This window comes from Anastrepha obliqua, chromosome 3, assembly GCF_027943255.1.
Source record: "Anastrepha obliqua isolate idAnaObli1 chromosome 3, idAnaObli1_1.0, whole genome shotgun sequence".
Taxonomy (NCBI): domain Eukaryota; kingdom Metazoa; phylum Arthropoda; class Insecta; order Diptera; family Tephritidae; genus Anastrepha; species Anastrepha obliqua.
Genome location: NC_072894.1, coordinates 80,923,551 through 80,941,815, shown reverse-complemented (window position 1 = coordinate 80,941,815; position 18,265 = coordinate 80,923,551). Strand labels below are relative to the sequence as shown.

General features: G+C 37.1%; 4 protein-coding genes across 14 annotated transcripts; 3 read left to right on the top strand and 1 right to left on the bottom strand.

The window, feature by feature from the left end:
- The first annotated feature begins 319 nt into the window (after positions 1-319).
- Positions 320-2,704, top strand: LOC129240235 (regulator of MON1-CCZ1 complex). Its single transcript, XM_054875907.1, has 7 exons — positions 320-503; positions 560-1,034; positions 1,087-1,476; positions 1,530-1,788; positions 1,848-2,247; positions 2,326-2,530; positions 2,590-2,704. Exons 1-7 carry the CDS (start codon positions 405-407, stop codon positions 2,652-2,654), a joined length of 1,893 nt encoding a protein of 630 aa, XP_054731882.1. The 5' UTR covers positions 320-404; the 3' UTR covers positions 2,655-2,704.
- Positions 780-11,347, bottom strand: LOC129240234 (vacuolar protein sorting-associated protein 8 homolog). Of its 11 annotated transcripts, none has more exons than XR_008582049.1 (8): positions 11,111-11,347; positions 10,811-11,053; positions 9,687-10,745; positions 8,772-9,623; positions 5,932-7,469; positions 3,389-3,521; positions 3,249-3,313; positions 2,672-3,185 (listed from the first exon to the last, which is right to left on the bottom strand). XR_008582049.1 is itself a non-coding variant. In XM_054875906.1 (6 exons), exons 1-5 carry the CDS (start codon positions 11,207-11,209, stop codon positions 5,934-5,936), a joined length of 3,789 nt encoding a protein of 1,262 aa, XP_054731881.1. In that variant the 5' UTR covers positions 11,210-11,347; the 3' UTR covers positions 780-869; positions 5,932-5,933. The 11 variants fall into 11 exon arrangements, 4 of the variants coding, with proteins under 4 accessions (XP_054731881.1, XP_054731877.1, XP_054731878.1 ...); XR_008582050.1 differs by having other exon boundaries at positions 2,672-3,118; XR_008582045.1 differs by having other exon boundaries at positions 3,249-3,521.
- Positions 11,348-11,668: 321 nt separating this feature from the next.
- On the top strand, positions 11,669-14,652 carry LOC129242472 (adenosine 5'-monophosphoramidase HINT3). Its single transcript, XM_054879126.1, has 3 exons — positions 11,669-12,042; positions 14,231-14,424; positions 14,474-14,652. Exons 1-3 carry the CDS (start codon positions 11,751-11,753, stop codon positions 14,510-14,512), a joined length of 525 nt encoding a protein of 174 aa, XP_054735101.1. The 5' UTR covers positions 11,669-11,750; the 3' UTR covers positions 14,513-14,652.
- Positions 14,653-14,678: 26 nt separating this feature from the next.
- Positions 14,679-15,495, top strand: LOC129242473 (uncharacterized). Its single transcript, XM_054879127.1, has 3 exons — positions 14,679-14,935; positions 15,007-15,144; positions 15,214-15,495. The coding sequence occupies exons 1-3, from the start codon at positions 14,753-14,755 to the stop codon at positions 15,394-15,396; spliced, it is 504 nt and encodes a 167-aa protein (XP_054735102.1). The 5' UTR covers positions 14,679-14,752; the 3' UTR covers positions 15,397-15,495.
- The last annotated feature ends 2,770 nt before the right edge of the window (positions 15,496-18,265 follow it).

Below are 18,265 nucleotides of genomic sequence, written 5' to 3'. Positions count from 1 at the left end.
AAAACAGGAGAAATTACATGTTTGTGAAAATTTATTGAATCGCTTGGTAATATTGTACTTAAACCAAACAAACTAATGAAAACGAAATGCCACCTGTTAAATTATGAAAGCACAAATTAATATGAAACCTCCAAATGCAATCTTTTACGTTTTTATGCGGATGATACCATGACAAGAAGGAGTATCTGTCTGTGTATAATTTCTTTTGTTTAGATAGTTTATGTGTTTGATCTGATTTCATTATCAATAATCTTCATCATTGCTTTTGGTACAAAAACGTCGTCAAAATAACGACGGTGTCGTGCATCTGGCAACACTGCCCTCAAAAAATGATTTTATTTCGGCCGAGTGGACACCTAAACTTTATATTAGTAAACAAAGAATTCATTTAATTGCTAGATACAATGGAGTCTCTTCATTATATCGAGTTGTCTAAGTGTCCGATACGGTTCGATGCTGTTAGCCAATTGACCAATGTGTTTTTTGATGACTCCAATAGACAAGTAGTAAACATGAGGGACGTCTTTGCATCAATAATATAAATTCACATTTTTTGTAGATTTTTGCCGTCCGTAGTGGTGGAGCAACTGGAGTAATTGTTAAGGGACCCACTGAGGACACCGTGATTTCGTTTTGTATGAATGACCGCGGCACTATTCGCTCCATTAAGTTTTCTCCTGACAACAAAATACTCGCAGTACAACGTAAAGAAAATGCCGTTGAATTCATTTTCTTTCAGGGAGAACAACCATTGCTTCAGGAAATTATTGTACATCAAATTAAAGCTGTTGTTTATGGTTTTGTATGGGTTCACACACGCGAAGTCGCCATAATTTCAAATAGTAGCATCGAAATATTCACTGTGTCAGCTGAAAAGAAACAAGTTCGTACCGTGAAGTCCTTGAATATAGGTATCAAATGGTTTGCATGGTGTGCTGAATCTAACATAGCTCTCATATGCTCAACGGAAAACAATACATTGGTGCCGGTTTTAATAAAACAGAAATCTATTACTAAGCTGCCTAAGTTGGAAAGTAAGTATATTTTGTATTGGAATGTACACTAAAAAAAAATTTTTACCCGCAGTGGATGATACGAATCGTGATGTTCAGGAAAGTAAAGTTACTCTTGGACAGGTATATGGTACAATGGCAGTTTTTCTTCTGCAAGTAAGCTCTGCTGGTATGATGGAGGTCGAAGTTTACCTTCTTAATGGACCAGGGTTAGCGCCACGAAAATGTCATGTACTCAGGCTCGGTCATGTGGGTCGTTTTGCAATTAATACTGTAGATAACTTGATAGTAGTTCATCATCAGGCTTCTGCCACATCGCTTCTATTTGATATTTCTTTGCCTGGTGAATTAGTGAACGGTGTTACATATCACACACCCATTACTCCAGGGCGTTCAATTCGCCCTTTTGCGCTGAAACTGCCAAGTCTATCGCCAGATGGACAAACTATGCAATGTGAATTGTGTAAGATGCTTATAATTAAAACATATTTGTTAATTAATTCAGTTCCAATTTAGATTCGGTACATTGGGTGCTATTCCAACCGAACATTGTAATTGATGCCATGCTGGGTTGTATGTGGTATTTAAACCTTAATGTGGAACCACTTTGCTCACTCATACCAGACTGCATCCGACTCACAGAATTTTTGCTGCAGCGGGCTAATGGCAAACAAGTGCTTTTAAAAATGGTTCGTCAGATGGTTGATGACCAGTACAAAGGCACACTACTGCCTGTGTTAGAAACGATGTTCAATAAAATCAATAAGGTGTATGCGTAAGTGTTTTAAATAGTATTTATGATTATTGTCTCATGCGCTTAAGTTTATATTTTAGATCATGGGTACAGCTAGAGCTCCAAACACAAACTGCTCAACCGTCAAATGTTAAGACAATTCCCAAACTGCCACCTGCACCAAAAGTTCTCATTGAACAACAAGACATGTTCACACACGCCTTCCAACCTATTTGTGAACGTGAAAATACTGAAACAATATTGATTCTTTATTTAAACTCACTAAACAAACATAACATTGCCGCACAAGAAGACCTAAGCAAAATGATTATAAACGAGCTTATACGAAATCGTAGCTTTGATACCCTAAGACATCTGGTTAGCTACTCTTTATTGTTGGAATCAAAATCAATTGCTTGCTTTCTGCTTTCGCATTCCAATGCTGATGCAGCTATTTCACAAATAGCCCTCGATATGTTGAGTAAAATCGGTGCGCACGATGTAAGTATGGAAATACATATGTGTATACTGTGCGTATTATGATAATCATAATCCTATAAATTCATCTACCTCCGTTAGATTATAATCGAGGTATTGTTAGGGCAAGGAAAAGTAATCGATGCTTTACGTTTAGCGCGGGATTCGAAAAACAGTGAGACAATCTCGGCTCGTAAATTCCTCGAGACTGCTCAAAAGACTAAGGATGACCTAATTTTCCATAGTGTTTTTAAATTCTTCCAAATGCGAAATCTACGTCAACGTGGTACTATGGACTTTTTAAAGAGTAAGTTTTGTAAAAAAATATATATATTGCTGTATTTAATTTTATCATTTTACAATTAGCGGAGCAATGCGGAGAATTTGTACAATACTACAGCAATCTATATCCGAAAGAACTATCAGCATAATAACCAAAATGTCCACATTCTGAAACACAGTATCTAATTTAATGTAAATAATTGTATTTAACTACATTCGGTTCGTTTTTAATTCGTAAATTTATAGTTAGGTAATTGTATTATGTATATTTTTTTTCTAATTCATTACACTAATTGAATTTTTTGCGAATAAGTTCGGTTTTTCATACCGCATCAATTTTTATAAATTACAATAGCTGTTACTCTACACTAAAGATTAATCGGAAATATGTATATGTATATTTATGTGTCTTAATTATTACATGGCAAAAATATAATAAGAAGATATCAAAGAATACTGTAGACTTAAACAACTGAACAAAAAGTGAGCGAATATGAAAGTTTGATGCGTGCGGCCGTCAATGTGTATCCAGTTATACAGCTTCAACCAAGTATGTCCACTCATTTCGCACGCAAGAATCATTGCGCTTTCCGAATTCGCTGTAACATCAGCTCTTTAAGCAATCAAAAGAAAAATGAAGCAGATAACGTTAATGTTAACGTTGTAATTCTCCAAAGGATCTAAGCCAGAGCAAGCATTTTGTAAAAACGACACTAACGGCGCTAATTCGTATTTTCAATTACCTTGTGTAAATCCAAAGTTAAATGCGGTGCCACAACGGATTCATCCTGGCGGGCTTATCATAGGCCTATAACAGACAGTAAGACGAATTAGAGGACAGCAAGATTTAGAAGTAATGCGGGACATTCAATTGACACGTTACCACCCATGATGCAATTATTCACCAATATAGATTTATTAATAAATAATAGTAATTGGATTTTGGAAACCTCCGTCGTGTCACCGCGAAATTTAATTTTAAGCTGTAGCGAGTTGTGTGAATTGAATAAAAAAAACTGTGTAAGAAAACATAAATTTTAACAGTTTAATAAGAAGGAAAAAAATCAAATTTACTGTGTAAACTGTAGATAACTAAAAATACAACAAATAAAAGTGAAATTAGAAAATTAGTAGTAAAATCAAAATATTTACTGATTGATTCATATACAAATAAGTAGCTTTGCAAACATTTTTTCTCTTTATAACAACTGATTCTGTCAAATCCGTCAAGGAATATCACCACCTTTGCATTCTGCAGCGGTCGTCTAATCAGGTTATGATCATCCGAAGCAAAATTCTGGGAATAAGCTCGGTCGCCACTTCATCGGGTATTCGGCAGCAGAATAGTGCCCACTCATTTCACAAGTATCCTTACGCCCAATCAGTTATTGTCAACTAGGGTTCAGACGGCAACGAAATAACATGATTTTTTCGTTTCCTAACAACACAATCTCAGTTTTTGCCGACCTTTGTCGTAAACAAACCGCTGTCAAACCCCAGTTACGTCAACAAATCCCTTCTGATTTGATGAGAGCCGGTTAACGGTTTCATTTTAGCTATACTTTTGAATCTTTTCACCATGGGTCTAACTAGTTAGATATTTGAATAATTTTTAAGTTAGTTCTAACGAAAGTAGAGAGCACAAATATATATACACAAAAGTATTCGGAAATATTTTTTTTTAGTTTATAAAGTACAGAAGCTCCTTTCAAAACACTAATTCAGTTATTTCATTGTGCGCATTAATTTAAATGTAAAAATAATTTTTTTTCAAGCTGAAGCGTAAGCAAATAGTGCATTAAATTAAAAAGTAAGTGAATTCGAGTCAAAAATATTCGGAAAACAATTCCAGACATACATATATGTACATATGGGGGTATTTTTAACTCATATCTGATAGCATTTTTTCTCATTTTAATAACTTCTCTTAATCTATTCTGCATTGATATATCTGCCCGTGTTTTCGTGTTTCCGAATGGCAAGCTGCAAATCTGCCCAAAAGTCCTCAGATTTAGATCCGGCGACTTAGGTGGTGTTTCCAAAACATTGAGAGCGTTATATAATATCCAAAGCTTTGTGTTGTAGCGAGCTGTATATTTTCGGGTCTTGCTGTAACGATCCGAAGGCCCAAGTTTATTGGCGCTAGCACTCAAATTCTCCTTTAATATTTGAATCGCCCTATGTTCAGGGCTTTATATGGCCCATTTTAGCATTTGCTTACAATTCACTTTTCGCCACACTTTATTACCACAAGCGGTCCCAAAAATGTTAAATTTAGTCTCATCACTAAATATTAATTTTAACCAAAACTCGTTGTTAGAATCAATACACTTTTTTGCGAATTCCGACCGCTTTTTCGTTTTTTTTTTCCTTATAAGCGGCTTAATTCGTGGAGTTCGCCAATTATACCCAGCAGCTCTAATCGTTCTTCGCACAGATTTATCTCTGAGATTTTATCTGCTAATCTCAGCGAAATTCCTATTAATAGGGCAAAAGTGCATGGCTCTCGCTTGAGTTGTTGAATAATAACTTAGCCTTAGCACGGGACTTACATTTTTTAGCGCTTTCTGATCCCTGTCCTAAGTTTAACGACTTATTCTGCAATTGATCTGGATAGTTGAAATGCTTCTTTTTGTGTAACTTAATATCTTTCTTAATATTTTTCCTTCATTTCGTAAATTATCATTTCTTTCCTCCAATATAGTTTATTTTGATTTTCTACTCATATACATATACAGTAAACATCATAACAACTTCTCATATTTTATTACAAATCCACTACCGAAACCATCGAATTTTACTAAAAGAATGAATCTTAAATTCTACCAACAGCAACGCGCTCTTGTGTGGATAACGGTGTCTTTACAAAGCAGATCACGATTGAAAATTCTGAATATTTATGTGATGTGAATTTAAGTCAGTTCATATTTATAGCGGTTTACACTCATGATTTTTTTTGCTGAGATATTGAATTATTTCTTTCAAGAGAAAGCTGAGTGTTTATATGCTTTAAAAAGTTAGCTCGACATAAAATAATCTTTTTTGGGCTTTCTACTAGGAAAATTTTATTTTCGAATATTTTGCGAGTCGTTGTATATATAAATATACCTGCGTTAGAAAGGAATGTAAAATCACACGTACAAGAGGGAATCCGTTAGCCTTTTCATATCGGCCTTTAGAACTTTGTATGGAGACCTAACAGATTTCCGTGACACATATCGCAAAAAGATAACGCAAGTGATGTGGTGACTACTTCATATGATTCGTTTACATGCATAACTTTAAGTGGCACAGATGCTTTCAATCATATATTTGCAGCCAAAAAATTATTTATGAAATATTAAACAAAAAGCTCTTAATACTATTGTGGTGTCCATGTACGTGCATACCTATGTATGTTTGTATGTACATATGTATATTGCTTACCATTAGTTGCTTGTAAACTTTCGCGGTGGTGCTTTCAATCTTAAAATGCCCATTTGAAGTATTTGTTCTTGTTGCTGATGTAAATTATGAGCTCCTTTACTGAGTTCATATACTTTATGGCTAGGTTCTGATAGCTTAATTGCATTGCTGTAGAAGTTGTTTTCTATCGCCGAGAGACAATTCGGGCATGAATAATTGATCACGCATCCATCGTTTTCAGCGTGTGTTGATTGTAAAATCTTGTCATTGTGATGCACTTGCAATGTCTCATTATACGTCGCTGCACATTTATCATGAAAAGCATGACCGCAACCACCTAGGACAAGTATATCACTCTGGTTGTACAAACGCTGTTGGCACATTACACAACGCATTACTGATACCAAAAGACCACGAGTAACTTCACGCCGTTTATGGGCAAATGTACTAGCTAGATCTTGGCCCTTGATTTTAAGAGTTTTCTCCATGGCATCCGTCTCTAAACGAGACTGCGATAGCATACTCATTAGTAAATCTTTAATATCACCGAAATTTCCCGAAACATTATGGGTGTTCATTACCAGTTGCACAAGTTTTGGTAAATCAACATGTTGTGATGCTACATGCAACATATACTTCGTACTAGATTTGAGATCGTCACGCGGCAGTATTTGCTGCAACAGCATAAACCAAAATTTTTCACATTCCATGTTTGTTAGAACATCAGTGGCTCGCACACACAAGTTGCTAATTTCTTGTGCTAAAACAGCTGCCTCTTCACCGTGCATCGTAGCTAGTACTTCCATGGATAACATGAATGCAGCCTTGTAATTGCCTTGCTTTTCATGCAGGTAAATAGCTGCTCTGCTGAGTTTACAATCTAGCACCAGTTTTAGAGCCTCTTCCACGCGGTATTCATCAGTGTTCCGTACAAAATCTTCAACCTCTTTTGGTTTATGCTTACATAAAAGTGCCAATAATTGTTCACTCTGCTCTGCCGTTAAATCGACTCGTCTCCGATGTAAATGCTCAAGAAAAGTCAATAATGAGTGTGCATCATTCTCAGCAACTTCCACCAATTTCTGTATTTGTCCACTATAATAGAAGTCTACGATGCGCGTTGTTTCCTTGGCGTTTATTTCCAGCATTCGCAGTAAGTTGTTTTCAATTTGTTCGTAAATTTTACGCTGAGGATCGCGAACATGGCGTTCCATGTAGCTAAACATGATATCGTGACGCAGGCTGTTGTTAAGATAACACTCGACAATACCATCATAGCGCTGCAACTTCTCCAGCAAGTATTCTTCTACGTAGTAACAATGCGCGCGTTTGGCTAGGTGCAGCTGCTCCTCATCGTTGCTCACTTCTTTCAGACAATTGTTAACAAGCAATTCATGCCATGCACTCTCACGCTCCGAATGTTGACGAGCAGTTTCATTCGCTATTTCTTCTTTCGATAAATGGTTGAGTACTTTCTCCAATAGCTGGGTATCGGGTGTTAGACATTGTTGCGATATTTGTTGGGCAATAAAATTCAAAAGGCAGCCTATTTCAGCCCACTGATGATTGAAACGATGTTAAATAATAGGTTAATACTAATTAAATATGTACAATTAATTTCAAATATGTTTACATATAGCCTATATTACTAGATAGAATCAAATGTATTAAGGTACAAAGGGAAATCTTGGCAACAGCTGTATATCATCAGACTCATGCGATCTCAACAGTCTTCGCGAATTGTCAATTTTCACTGTTTGAGTTGGTCATAGAGATCCAGAGGGCAGTTGATTGTAGGGAGACAAGCACTCGCTGTATTCCTAGATAGCGAGGGAGCGTTAGACAACGCTTTAGTTTCGGGAGTGTGTCGTGTACTAGGGGAAAGGAACAAATAAAGACCTATTTGCGAATGGATAGTCCTTGCTACGGAAAAGGATAGCTGAGACCGCGAGAGCGGATAGCTGATTAGAATTAAAATCTAAAAATGGGTACCCACAGGGGGGCAATCCTACCACACACCTCCGATAGAACTTAAGTCGGTGACAATTTACTGTATCTGCTGAATGACAATGCCATCCACTGTCAAGGAATGATGTTGTAATTACAGTCCGAGGTAAATTCGAAAATACCCTTTGCGATATAGTGCAAACAGCTCTGAACCTGCTCAAGAGGTGGTGTATTGGGATAGGCCTTAATATAAACCCCTCCAAAACTGTCATCCAATTACAATAAAAGGAGTTGCAATTGAAACGGTCTGTTAGCCTTATCCTGAATGTCGAACGAAATTGAAAGAGTACCCTGCTGCAACCTCCCACACGAATGGACACCATGATAATCAACGGAGCGGTTGCATGGTGATTTCATTTGAGAATAAATTTGAAAAAATAGGTTCGGAATTAAACTTGATAATAAGGCAAACTGGAGTACCTCTGCCCTTGAGAGGAATTTCTAAGAATGTAGCCTGCACTTGTATACAAAAGGCTGGAAAACACCCTAAGGTTTATGAGCTGGGATAGTATACAAAAGATCGTTTAGGTCGAAATATCGGTCATTGGGCATGTAATGAAGAACATTTGAATATTTGTTTGGCTTGAGAAAGCTTCTTATCAAAAAGAGCGGCAGAATACATAATTTGTATGATAACATCAAGGCATAAGCCACAAAGTGGAGAACAAGTTTGACATAAGCAATCAGAAAAGGATGTATGCAATGTAGAGTGTGTTTGACATAAAATAGGCAATACATATTAACAATAATTAAATATAACAGTAATTAAGATAAATAAACTAACAAACGTTTTGAGTAAATCCTTAAGAGGAAAGATATGGAGGTAAAATAATCTATGTGTGCGATTAACTTACAGTTGTGTTTTCTGGTGTCATTATTTCCAGTAGTATGTTAATGATGCGTTTGCGGTGAGAAAATCCAAGTTCTCCACTAAATTCTTTCTCTTGAAAAGCTAAGGAAATTACATTTAATGTTTCTCGAGTATCGAATTTGAGTAGAGCACGCAAATATGGATAAGGCAATTCTTTCGGCACGCTAGTATTCGAATGTAGTGAAGTTAGGCAGCGAAGAACTTCGTGTTTCACATTTTGAACTAGATCGGCCGGAATTTCGCCGCTTGGGTAACCACGTCCCGCCAAGCAACTAGATATGTACACAAGTAGTGCGTTGCCAAGATCCGAGGATTCCTGAGCTACTAAGGGTATTAGCTCAGTGAGTGGACTTGAGTAATCATTAAGCGCATGTGCATTGAGGTAGATTTGTGCGCGATAAAGCTTGTATCGTTTTGCTGCTTTTAGCACCTGATTTAGGTCAAGACAGGTCCAGTCTAGTTTAAGTATTATTTCCTCTAATTTTGATGGTGATATTTCCAGCCAATGATCAACCAGTGCCTGAGATATCGTTGGGTTTACACGGTGAATATTATCATTTTCTATGTGCTCTGTGATATGCTTTAGGTATAGGCTTTTATTTTGTAGCCGGTCCCACAGCTGTGTCCATAACAGATCTAGCTCTCCAATTGCGATGAGACACTTTACTATGGGTCCCAGACAATAATCAGGTGCACGAGCAGAAGCAGCTAAATATTCTTTAAATAGCATTATAATTCGTTCTTTAGCTTGCGCCTTACGTTTTGGCCGCTCAGTAGTAGCACGATAACCGTCTAAAGCAAGATCACACGCTTCTTGCCATCTTTGATTTTTTACCTAGAAAATATGTATAATTAACATTTAATTGGTATAAGTTTTCAAACGGGTAAGGTGGTTTACCAAGTAGCTGATACGCTCAGTCCATGTACGCACAGCAATCATATGCAAAGATCGTGCGCCTAAAACATATAACTGCGTGCCTCGCGACATTAAAGAATTGTAACACGCATGCGTTCCGGCCAAAGCCAAAGCAGGCGAGACATTTCCGCCAGTGGCAAGTCCTTTGAACTGAGCTGACCCATATACTAGTCCGGCATTGGCCATATCGATACATTCAAGCTCTTTGCTGGAACGTACATCTATTAGATGCAGTATTTCTGAGACATCCATGCAGGCGACGCATTTCGGCCCTAGCCAATGTACAGATAATAAATTTGTCTGAATTTGCACATGGCGCAGGTACAGCAACGTTATACGTCCATTTGCCATAAAGAGTTGATGAAAAAATAGTTGATTGCCCCGGCCTACCACTATAACTGGGTCAACAGAACGTGTGGTATCTGCTGCTTGAATCAAAACCATTTGCCAAGCGAGTAGTGGTAAGGAATTTGCTGGTCCTTGCAGCGCATGATACTTGATAACCTTCAGTCGCGGACGTATAGTAACAATGAAATATTTTGATAATGTAGCTAGGGCAATAATGCAATATTGGTCTAGTTCGTGAGAGTTGTCCATCAGTAATGGCTCCATAGTGCATACCTCACCACGAGCGCCACTGAAGAGACAACGTGATGAACAACCGCGAATGCCCAACTTACGGGTGAAGCTTAAAGACCACACTGAGCCCCCAGAGTCAGAGCAGAGAGCTAAGGCTGGCCTTGAAGTCCATTTTAAATGTAGAACTCCCGTGTTTGGAGTGATTACATCAGAAAGATTGCGTAACACATCCCCGGATTGTGTATCAATCATAATGACTAGTCCACGAGCAAAGCCAGCTAGAAGACGTGTGCAATCCGGATTGTATGCCAGCGCAGACACCGCTCCTTGTCCATGTTTGTCTTGATAAGCCCATCGTAACGTTTGTGTAATATCAAAATTAAGAATGTGGCCATGTGAAGTGCCAATGCCAATCAACGACGACACAGCACATGCTGTTGCAAGTCCAGCATTCACTCGATCCTGAGAGTTAAATCGAGATTTAAAATATATTATTAATTGCTTAATTGCCAAAAAATTTAACGTACCGCTGCAGATGCTGTTTGCGCCGAGACGCCCTGTAATATGGCATATCGCATTATCGAACCTCCACCGCCCGCGCCACCATTGCGAATTCCACCTTCTTCGGCAATGGAGGGCGTTGGTGTTGGAGTCGGTGCTGGTACCCCCAATTCCGAACCGATGTCAGAATCAGCTTCAAATTCGCTTAATACTGCCTCTAACGTCGGCAATGTACCTGTTGGCGGTATTGAATATTCCACATCATCTAACTGAAATGCGTAAAGGAATTTATTAAGTGTATATGTATAAAATTTGCAAAAATTTACATCTTCTACATCAAGCAACGATTCTGCAAGTAGACTATCACTAGATCCGCGATCTGACTCCAAGAGCGACTGTAACGACGGCGCTTTCAGTTCATTCATAATCTACGGCTTTTAGACAATTTTCTATGTTTTTGATTATTTAGTTTAATATTTGCTAAAGCAGTTTCGTTTCGTTATCAATTAAATTTGCATCCCCACACTCCCTTATATGATTTCGTTTGTTGACAACACCCGATTGACCGAAAACTTTGCATTGTTGTGACACATTCGTTTTGACAGCCAGCAGCTGTTTGTGAATCTGGCGGTAGGTTGCCATTTTTTGGTTATATTCTCTAACTAAAATTTTTAACTGTACATAAAATAATTCATTTAAGTTTTCTTCCTAATAAAATGCAAATTTTAATGTATTCATTAATCCATGCATATTATTGAGCACGATTTACACCATGGAAAAACCGCATAGGTACCCATGAAAAAACATAAATACATAGGTACTTAATTTTTTAATTTCCACTTGCTATTTTCCAACATCTGGTATTTCAGGTCTCCACAGCAAAATTTGTCAACCTGCGCATACGTTCATTTAACAAAAATTGTTATCAATTAAGATAGTAAATAAATATATGACGATAATTCTTCGATGTCACTTAAAAGGCAATTGAACGCGAAGAAATATATTCTCCTATTACTTCTCGGTGGACTCGCCTTTTTGCCAATTATACAGTTTATAAAAAGTAGTTCATCGGATATGGGGCATTGCATTTTTTGTGAGATTTCTGCGGGGAAACAACCAAACACTGTAATTGAATTCGAAAACGACGAAATTGTTATTTTTAAGGACATTAAACCATCATCAAAATATCATTACTTGGCAGTTCCTAAACGTCATATCGAGAACTTGAAAAATTTAACGAAAGAGGATGAGGGGTTGGGTAAGATAAAACCGTGAAGCAATGTGCAGAGAACGTTAATGTACACATTGACCTGTTGGCGGTATTGAATTTACAATCTACATAAGTACGTTCTCTGTAATGTGAAAATGCGAACAAGAATACAAGAAAAAAACACACACGAATGAATGGTACAAGTGCGAGATACAGCGATTCTGTCAAATTCATTGTAAACGAAATAGCGGTACGAGATGGGCTCAGCATTTGAATTCTGTAAATCGTGCGGGTAACCTAATTTCTAAGAATGATGGATTACAAGATTTGGCCATCCCAGAAATATGCTTCGTTGTCGCACTCTTGTGTTCAAATGGTGAACCGCACACGGGTCTTCAGCTATTCGTACTCATCACAGGAATCGTGCAGCATGACGATTATCGTACCGTTTCCACTACCCAGCATTCCCCGTATATGTATGGGGAATGTTTATGCTGCTGCAACAACAACAACACGTATCGTACAGCAGAATCATCAAATATCCTATACGCTTGTATCATAGTTTGTTTTTGATTTTCACTGTTAGAATTTTGTTGTCGAATAGTCCGCTTCAAAATTTCTACAAGCTCCTTAAAAATTTATAATCATTGTAATCATTTGTGTAAGCAAAAGTCTGAAATTTGTAATCATTCTCTTGTAACTCCCTTGTGGCAATGAATAATCTGCTGTTTGAGTTATTCCTAAAGTACGGATGCACCCAGTACCTCCTTTTTCTTTTATTTCTCCTTCGACAGAGAAGGTAATACAATATAATAAATTCCTCTTCATCGCTCGACATATTGACAACTCGTACTTGTACGATATCTAGTTGCGTTGTGTGCGGGCAAGCAAGCATCGTCGCTATATTAAAAAATAATGTAGTGCCACTGACGATACGACCCGTGTGCGGAAGCTCTAACTTTGGTTGCTACGGTATAAAGCGTGACTGCACGAGGAACATTGCTTCAAACTTAAGTTATAGACGGTCAATGTTACCCGTGCATGGGCTTCTTCGAAACATTGCTGGAGTTACAGTTTAACTTATTAAAATTTTTGGAATTTGAGGCATGTTGGAACAATGTTACTGTGTGTGTGGGTATGTTTGAAATAACAGATGTAACATCAGTTATTTTGTGGATAAGAGTAGAAACAGAGGATTGGCACCTGGAAAAAGCTTCCAAAGCTTTAGATGGTCAAAATTTATCAATATACAAACAAATTAAAAAAAAGGAGGGGCTTTTGGAAAATTTTTTAAACTTTATAAACAAATAGATCCAGAAGATTTTTTAGTTCCACTGTTCAGTTTCTTTAGTAAACTATCATCTCCTTTCAAGTAAAAATCTTGAGACCATATTCTCTTTCTTTTTTGGTTCAATATATTCCTTCTTTAAACATTCATCAATTAATATTTTTAAGCATTTTTTTGCGCTTATTATAATTATACATCAAATTTCTCAAAAAGTACCATGTTTGTAACTTAAATTTGAAACAATGTTCCTCGTGTGTGCCGCGCTTAAGAAGTTATCAGCACAACTGTGCGCGTACGCATCCTTAAGATTATCCGATCAGACTATTAATAACGTTTAGACGGCAGCGGAGTAACATAAACAGTGGCTTCATTGATTTTTTTGTATATTACCAACACATTTGCCAACCTCTGTTTTAAACAAACCGCTTCATATCCCTCATTACGTCAGCAAACCACCTGATTCCTTCGAATTTTCAGAGAACCGATTAACGGGTTGATGTTGACAACATTTTCTATTGCCTAATTTCGATATTGCTAACTGTCAAAGCTCATTTTACTTCACTTTATTCAAAGTTCAAATGTTCTTTTACTACAATCCAATATTTTCGTTTTGAGGACTATTATGTAATTCCATCGCTTTTCAAAGTATCCCGCCTAAAGTATGAAAAATATAATAAAAAAGTCCCTATTAATACTTGGAACACTGGCCTAAGCTATAAGCATAGTCACAATACCATCATTAATTTGTCGTTTTCACATACCTATAAATTTTTGGCTTGGCGAGCAACGGAATTCTTTAGATAGCAGAAAAGTTCGAAATAGTTTTCTTCAATGTATAACATAATATTCTTATAAAAAATTAAAGAGTTGTCCCACAAAGTCCAATATCTGAACAATCTCTTGCATATAAGATAAAATATTTATTTATTGTTATATGCTTATCTTTAGTGGACCGTATGGAGGAAGGCTTGAAGTCATTATTTGGAAAAATGAATATCAGTACAACAGATGCTTTGTTTGGCTTTCACTTGCCGCCTTTCATAACCGTAAAACACTTGCACATGCATGGAATAGCACCTCGCTCCACAATGTCCTTTTTACATAGGATAATGTTCAAACCAGGGACGGCATGGTTTAAAACGGTAAAAATAACATTGAACTTTTTGCCAAAAGTAATTATGTTTGTTTCAGGTCGAAGAAGCGCGTAGTTATCTGCAAGAAAAAGCTTAGAATACCCGCTTTTATGTATACATACATATATATTTTTTACATACTCACAGTTCGGTGCAATCGATTTGAAAATGCAATTAGTATATATGTATTTATAAATTGAAAAAATAAAATAAATAACATTTAAAATTTTAAAAACAGTAATACATATTTATATTTGCCCCGCATTTGAAAATATTCAACCCTTATTATTTGACAGGCGTCAAATGTTCAGAAGTGCATAAAGTGGCTGCCCGAAACATGACTATATTATTATGTAGAATGGAGCTAACAATTATGTTAGCCAATGTAATACTTCTTTTAGCACATTTAACCGTATCTACTACGAATCAGTTTGTTGAGAAAGGTGCTAGTGGTCAACCGTTACCAAAGGCAGCCACATTTCACTTTCCGGAATATGCATACAAGGAAACAAGCAAAAATGTACGCACGTATGTGTTATTAATATTGATTTTTCAGTGTGACTTATTTGTGAAATTTATTGAAATACAAAGGAAATTATATACCACGAATTCGAGACTTCATGCGAACGAAATACTTTATGCGAAAATCTGGAGGGTGTTGTGAAAAAATCTTGTGTTCGGCGATGTATCTCTTATACCTGCTACCAAGACATCTACGGATTTGATGATGTAGGAAGTTTGATATTATTGGTTGTACCGATTTTTTTCTAAATATACATTTGCAATTAACATTTTTAGCTGGAGGAGGGTGAAATCGATGTTCGACTGAATTCTTTTAAAGGCTGTGTCATCCAACGTACTGGTAAAAATCATCGCCGATATCCCGGTAATCAGAGGTTATTATTACAGCGCTTCGATTTTGGAGAATTTTTTTTCAATATGAAATGGAAATTAACTAACTATTTTAAAAACTTTCTTTAGTCATTTATAAATAATGAAGAGTAATGTTTTAAGGAGTTCTCTTTGAAATATAGTACCTATATATAAGCATATGTAAATTTACATGAGCATTTGTACATATTTTTACTAAATTGAAAACTAGAAGTAATGTCTTAATTTCTGTTCAGTTAAAAAGTATTTTGAATTACCATCAAAATTATTTGCGAAATTAATACCCGTATTTCTGCAATCCTTTAAAGTTTCATTCGCACCCAGCAAGAAACATCTCTATTAGTGAAACTAGTGGTTCTCGCGTCGCGCATCACTTCAAAAATATTTCATCTACCATACATACATACATATGTGCATATGATATGTATATACTGGGTGATCTAAAAAGTCGTCCTGGATACTTAGAGACGGCCGTTATCAGCACGTACACTATAAATTGGAGGAGGAACCTGGCCAAACACCTAACAGAAATGTACATGCCATTTATTTATTTGTATGTCATTTTAGCTATTCAAAAAGGTGGAGTGGAGTAGTGGAGAACAACATTTGATAGAAAAAAAAATTATAAAAATACTAGCTTTAACCCGCGGCCCCGCTCGCGTATGATTAGTTTTGAGGGATTTAGGATATGTATATAAAAGAATTACAAACAATAACTTCATAGAAAATAATTTTTTATTAATAACCATAATGTTACAATACCCGGCATCCGTTGCTATGCCTCGTTGAATAAAATCAAAACAACCAATCAGAAAAATATCAAGCAAAATTATTTTTATTATTTTGGTATCTCAAACCGTTTTTGAACTTTGCATTTGGGTCATAGTTGAACAGCTTATGTGGATTATGAAGTCTAGAGTGTGAAAAGCAGTCAGTATTCAGTAACATGAGCGAAGATGATGTCTATCATCCTAGTTGCTTCATTGTTTGTCATGGAGCGACGATTATATGACTATTCGATATCTGCATACTTGCGATTAAAATGTTTTCGCAGTTGAGCTGTTTAAATGTTAAATTATATGTATTTTATGCGTCAGTCGTGAAAAAGTTTTCAGTCGCGTTAATACATTTAGTTTAAGGGAATTTAACCTACAGTTTGAGGATCGAATTCTCATGGATTTTTAAATACAAATCAAAACTTGGTTACGGTTGTTACTAACGTTACACACGGAAAATTTTACATTAGTTTTAGAAATTTGTTTAATTATTTTAACTTCTTCTTTAACGGAAAAATGTAAACAACTACAAAAAGCGTGCATAACTATTAGTGGGCGACAATTTTGTACTTGCCATGTTGTTTTTGTTGTTATAGCAACAATACTAAACCCTTTCAGTGCAATGTAAATCACCGGTCGTCTTCATCTAGTTAATCTAATGGTAAGCGCAGGAAACTTGCTGTTTCGACAGGTTGGGTCCAGAGGGAGAGAGGTGTTAGATGAGTGGGTTTGATGGAGCATGCGGAGTGTCTTCACATGCCGGACATATGTTTGGTATGTCGGGGTCAATTCTGGGTAGGTGGGAGTTTAACCTGGTAGAATATCCAGAACGTAGTTGTGCGAAGGTTAAGCAGGTCTCTCGGGGTAGCTGGAGTTCTTCATCTCTGTGGGTGATGGTTGGACTCCGATTACGGTATTCGGTGATTGGGAGCTTAAGAAGGTGGTAAGGGTCTCCCAATGAATGTTGTTTATAGTCTGTCTTAACACTGTGCGGTCCTGTAGTTGTCGATTCATTTTGTCCTGGATCTAGTCGGCGTAGTGCCTGGGAGGCGGCTCTGGTTCAAGCTGGTGTCTACATGGGTGAAACCTGCAGTAGCACCCTAGCAGGAACTGTTTGATGAGCAGTTTGCTGTGCTCCTTTACTGAAAGTATATGTGCCTCGTTATGTAGGTGTTGTAGAAGGGACATCAGGAGGCATCCCGTCGCTGATCGAATAGCAATGTTTTGGCATGTTTGGAGCTTTGTTTGGACTTTAGTGGCAATTGCGGTTGTGTGCACAGAGAAGGAGAGCAAACTGTCGAAGGTTACACCCAAAATTTTGGGATTGTTAACAGTCGAAATTGGTGTGTCATCGACTTTTACCTTGAGTTCCAGTTTGACCTCCTTTGTCCAGATGGTAAAGAGGGTCGCCGTGGACTTAGTGGGGGAAAGCGAGAAAGGTCGGTGAGGTAGTTGTTCACTTTGGCGCACACGTCATCAAGGTCACTGCCCGACGCCATTATCGTGCAGTCGTCAACGTATAAGACCAAGGAGACTTCCTCTGATGGTTGGGGGTGCTTAGAAGTTGAACAGCAAGTGTAAAAGGGCACTACCCATGTGCAGCATTCCCATGGCAGCCGGTTCTACATTACCGGAATGACTCGGGTTTTTCCCGACCAAGGGCTGCCACCCCAGAAAACTAGCCCTGTCTAGTGAACCGTTGTACTTGCCATCTTTGAATATTCTTTGCATAGGCGATGACGAATCGATATCGCATAGTGAAGAGGCCAAATGGCTTTACTATAACTAATTGGCTTTACCAAGCATGTCATTTACATTTTTTCATAGTAAATTGGCTAAAAAGACAAAACGAATTGGGATATTGTTTGGAGGAAAATACGAAATATTTCTTCCATGAATTGTTTAACGTAATCTCGTCTTAGCAGTCACGTTACTATTGACAGTTAAATTTAGAAGAAGAATTAATTTATTCCTGAAAACGAAGTATTTGCACTTCTAATCTCATGATTTTTACTTTGAAGGTACTACTCGCAGGTTCCTGGTGGAGGAGTCATATTCTCTAAAGACGTCTGCCCGTGGTATAGTTATTCCGCATATTCATTACCTTGTTATTTAATAATTATGTTGTCTTATACGTGCTATACACATACATACCTGTATATATGGATGTATGCATGTGATTG

What these genes read in the sequence shown, in the direction of transcription:
- LOC129240235 (XM_054875907.1), top strand. Translation starts at nt 405, where the DNA reads ATGGAGTCTCTTCATTATATCGAGTTGTCTAAGTGTCCGATACGGTTC. An exon ending in TAAGCTGCCTAAGTTGGAAA is followed by an intron (nt 1,035 to 1,086) that starts GTAAGTATATTT and finishes TTTTACCCGCAG; the next exon opens with TGGATGATACGAATCGTGAT. An exon ending in AACTATGCAATGTGAATTGT is followed by an intron (nt 1,477 to 1,529) that starts GTAAGATGCTTA and finishes GTTCCAATTTAG; the next exon opens with ATTCGGTACATTGGGTGCTA.
- LOC129240234 (XM_054875906.1), bottom strand. Translation starts at nt 11,209, where the DNA reads ATGAATGAACTGAAAGCGCCGTCGTTACAGTCGCTCTTGGAGTCAGAT. An exon ending in CGTTGCTTGATGTAGAAGAT is followed by an intron (nt 11,054 to 11,110) that starts GTAAATTTTTGC and finishes TACGCATTTCAG; the next exon opens with TTAGATGATGTGGAATATTC. An exon ending in TGACACCAGAAAACACAACT is followed by an intron (nt 7,470 to 8,771) that starts GTAAGTTAATCG and finishes TTCAATCATCAG; the next exon opens with TGGGCTGAAATAGGCTGCCT.
- LOC129242472 (XM_054879126.1), top strand. Translation starts at nt 11,751, where the DNA reads ATGTCACTTAAAAGGCAATTGAACGCGAAGAAATATATTCTCCTATTA. An exon ending in GAAAGAGGATGAGGGGTTGG is followed by an intron (nt 12,043 to 14,230) that starts GTAAGATAAAAC and finishes GCTTATCTTTAG; the next exon opens with TGGACCGTATGGAGGAAGGC. An exon ending in GGACGGCATGGTTTAAAACG is followed by an intron (nt 14,425 to 14,473) that starts GTAAAAATAACA and finishes TGTTTGTTTCAG; the next exon opens with GTCGAAGAAGCGCGTAGTTA.
- LOC129242473 (XM_054879127.1), top strand. Translation starts at nt 14,753, where the DNA reads ATGACTATATTATTATGTAGAATGGAGCTAACAATTATGTTAGCCAAT. An exon ending in ACAAGGAAACAAGCAAAAAT is followed by an intron (nt 14,936 to 15,006) that starts GTACGCACGTAT and finishes TGAAATACAAAG; the next exon opens with GAAATTATATACCACGAATT. An exon ending in ACATCTACGGATTTGATGAT is followed by an intron (nt 15,145 to 15,213) that starts GTAGGAAGTTTG and finishes TAACATTTTTAG; the next exon opens with CTGGAGGAGGGTGAAATCGA.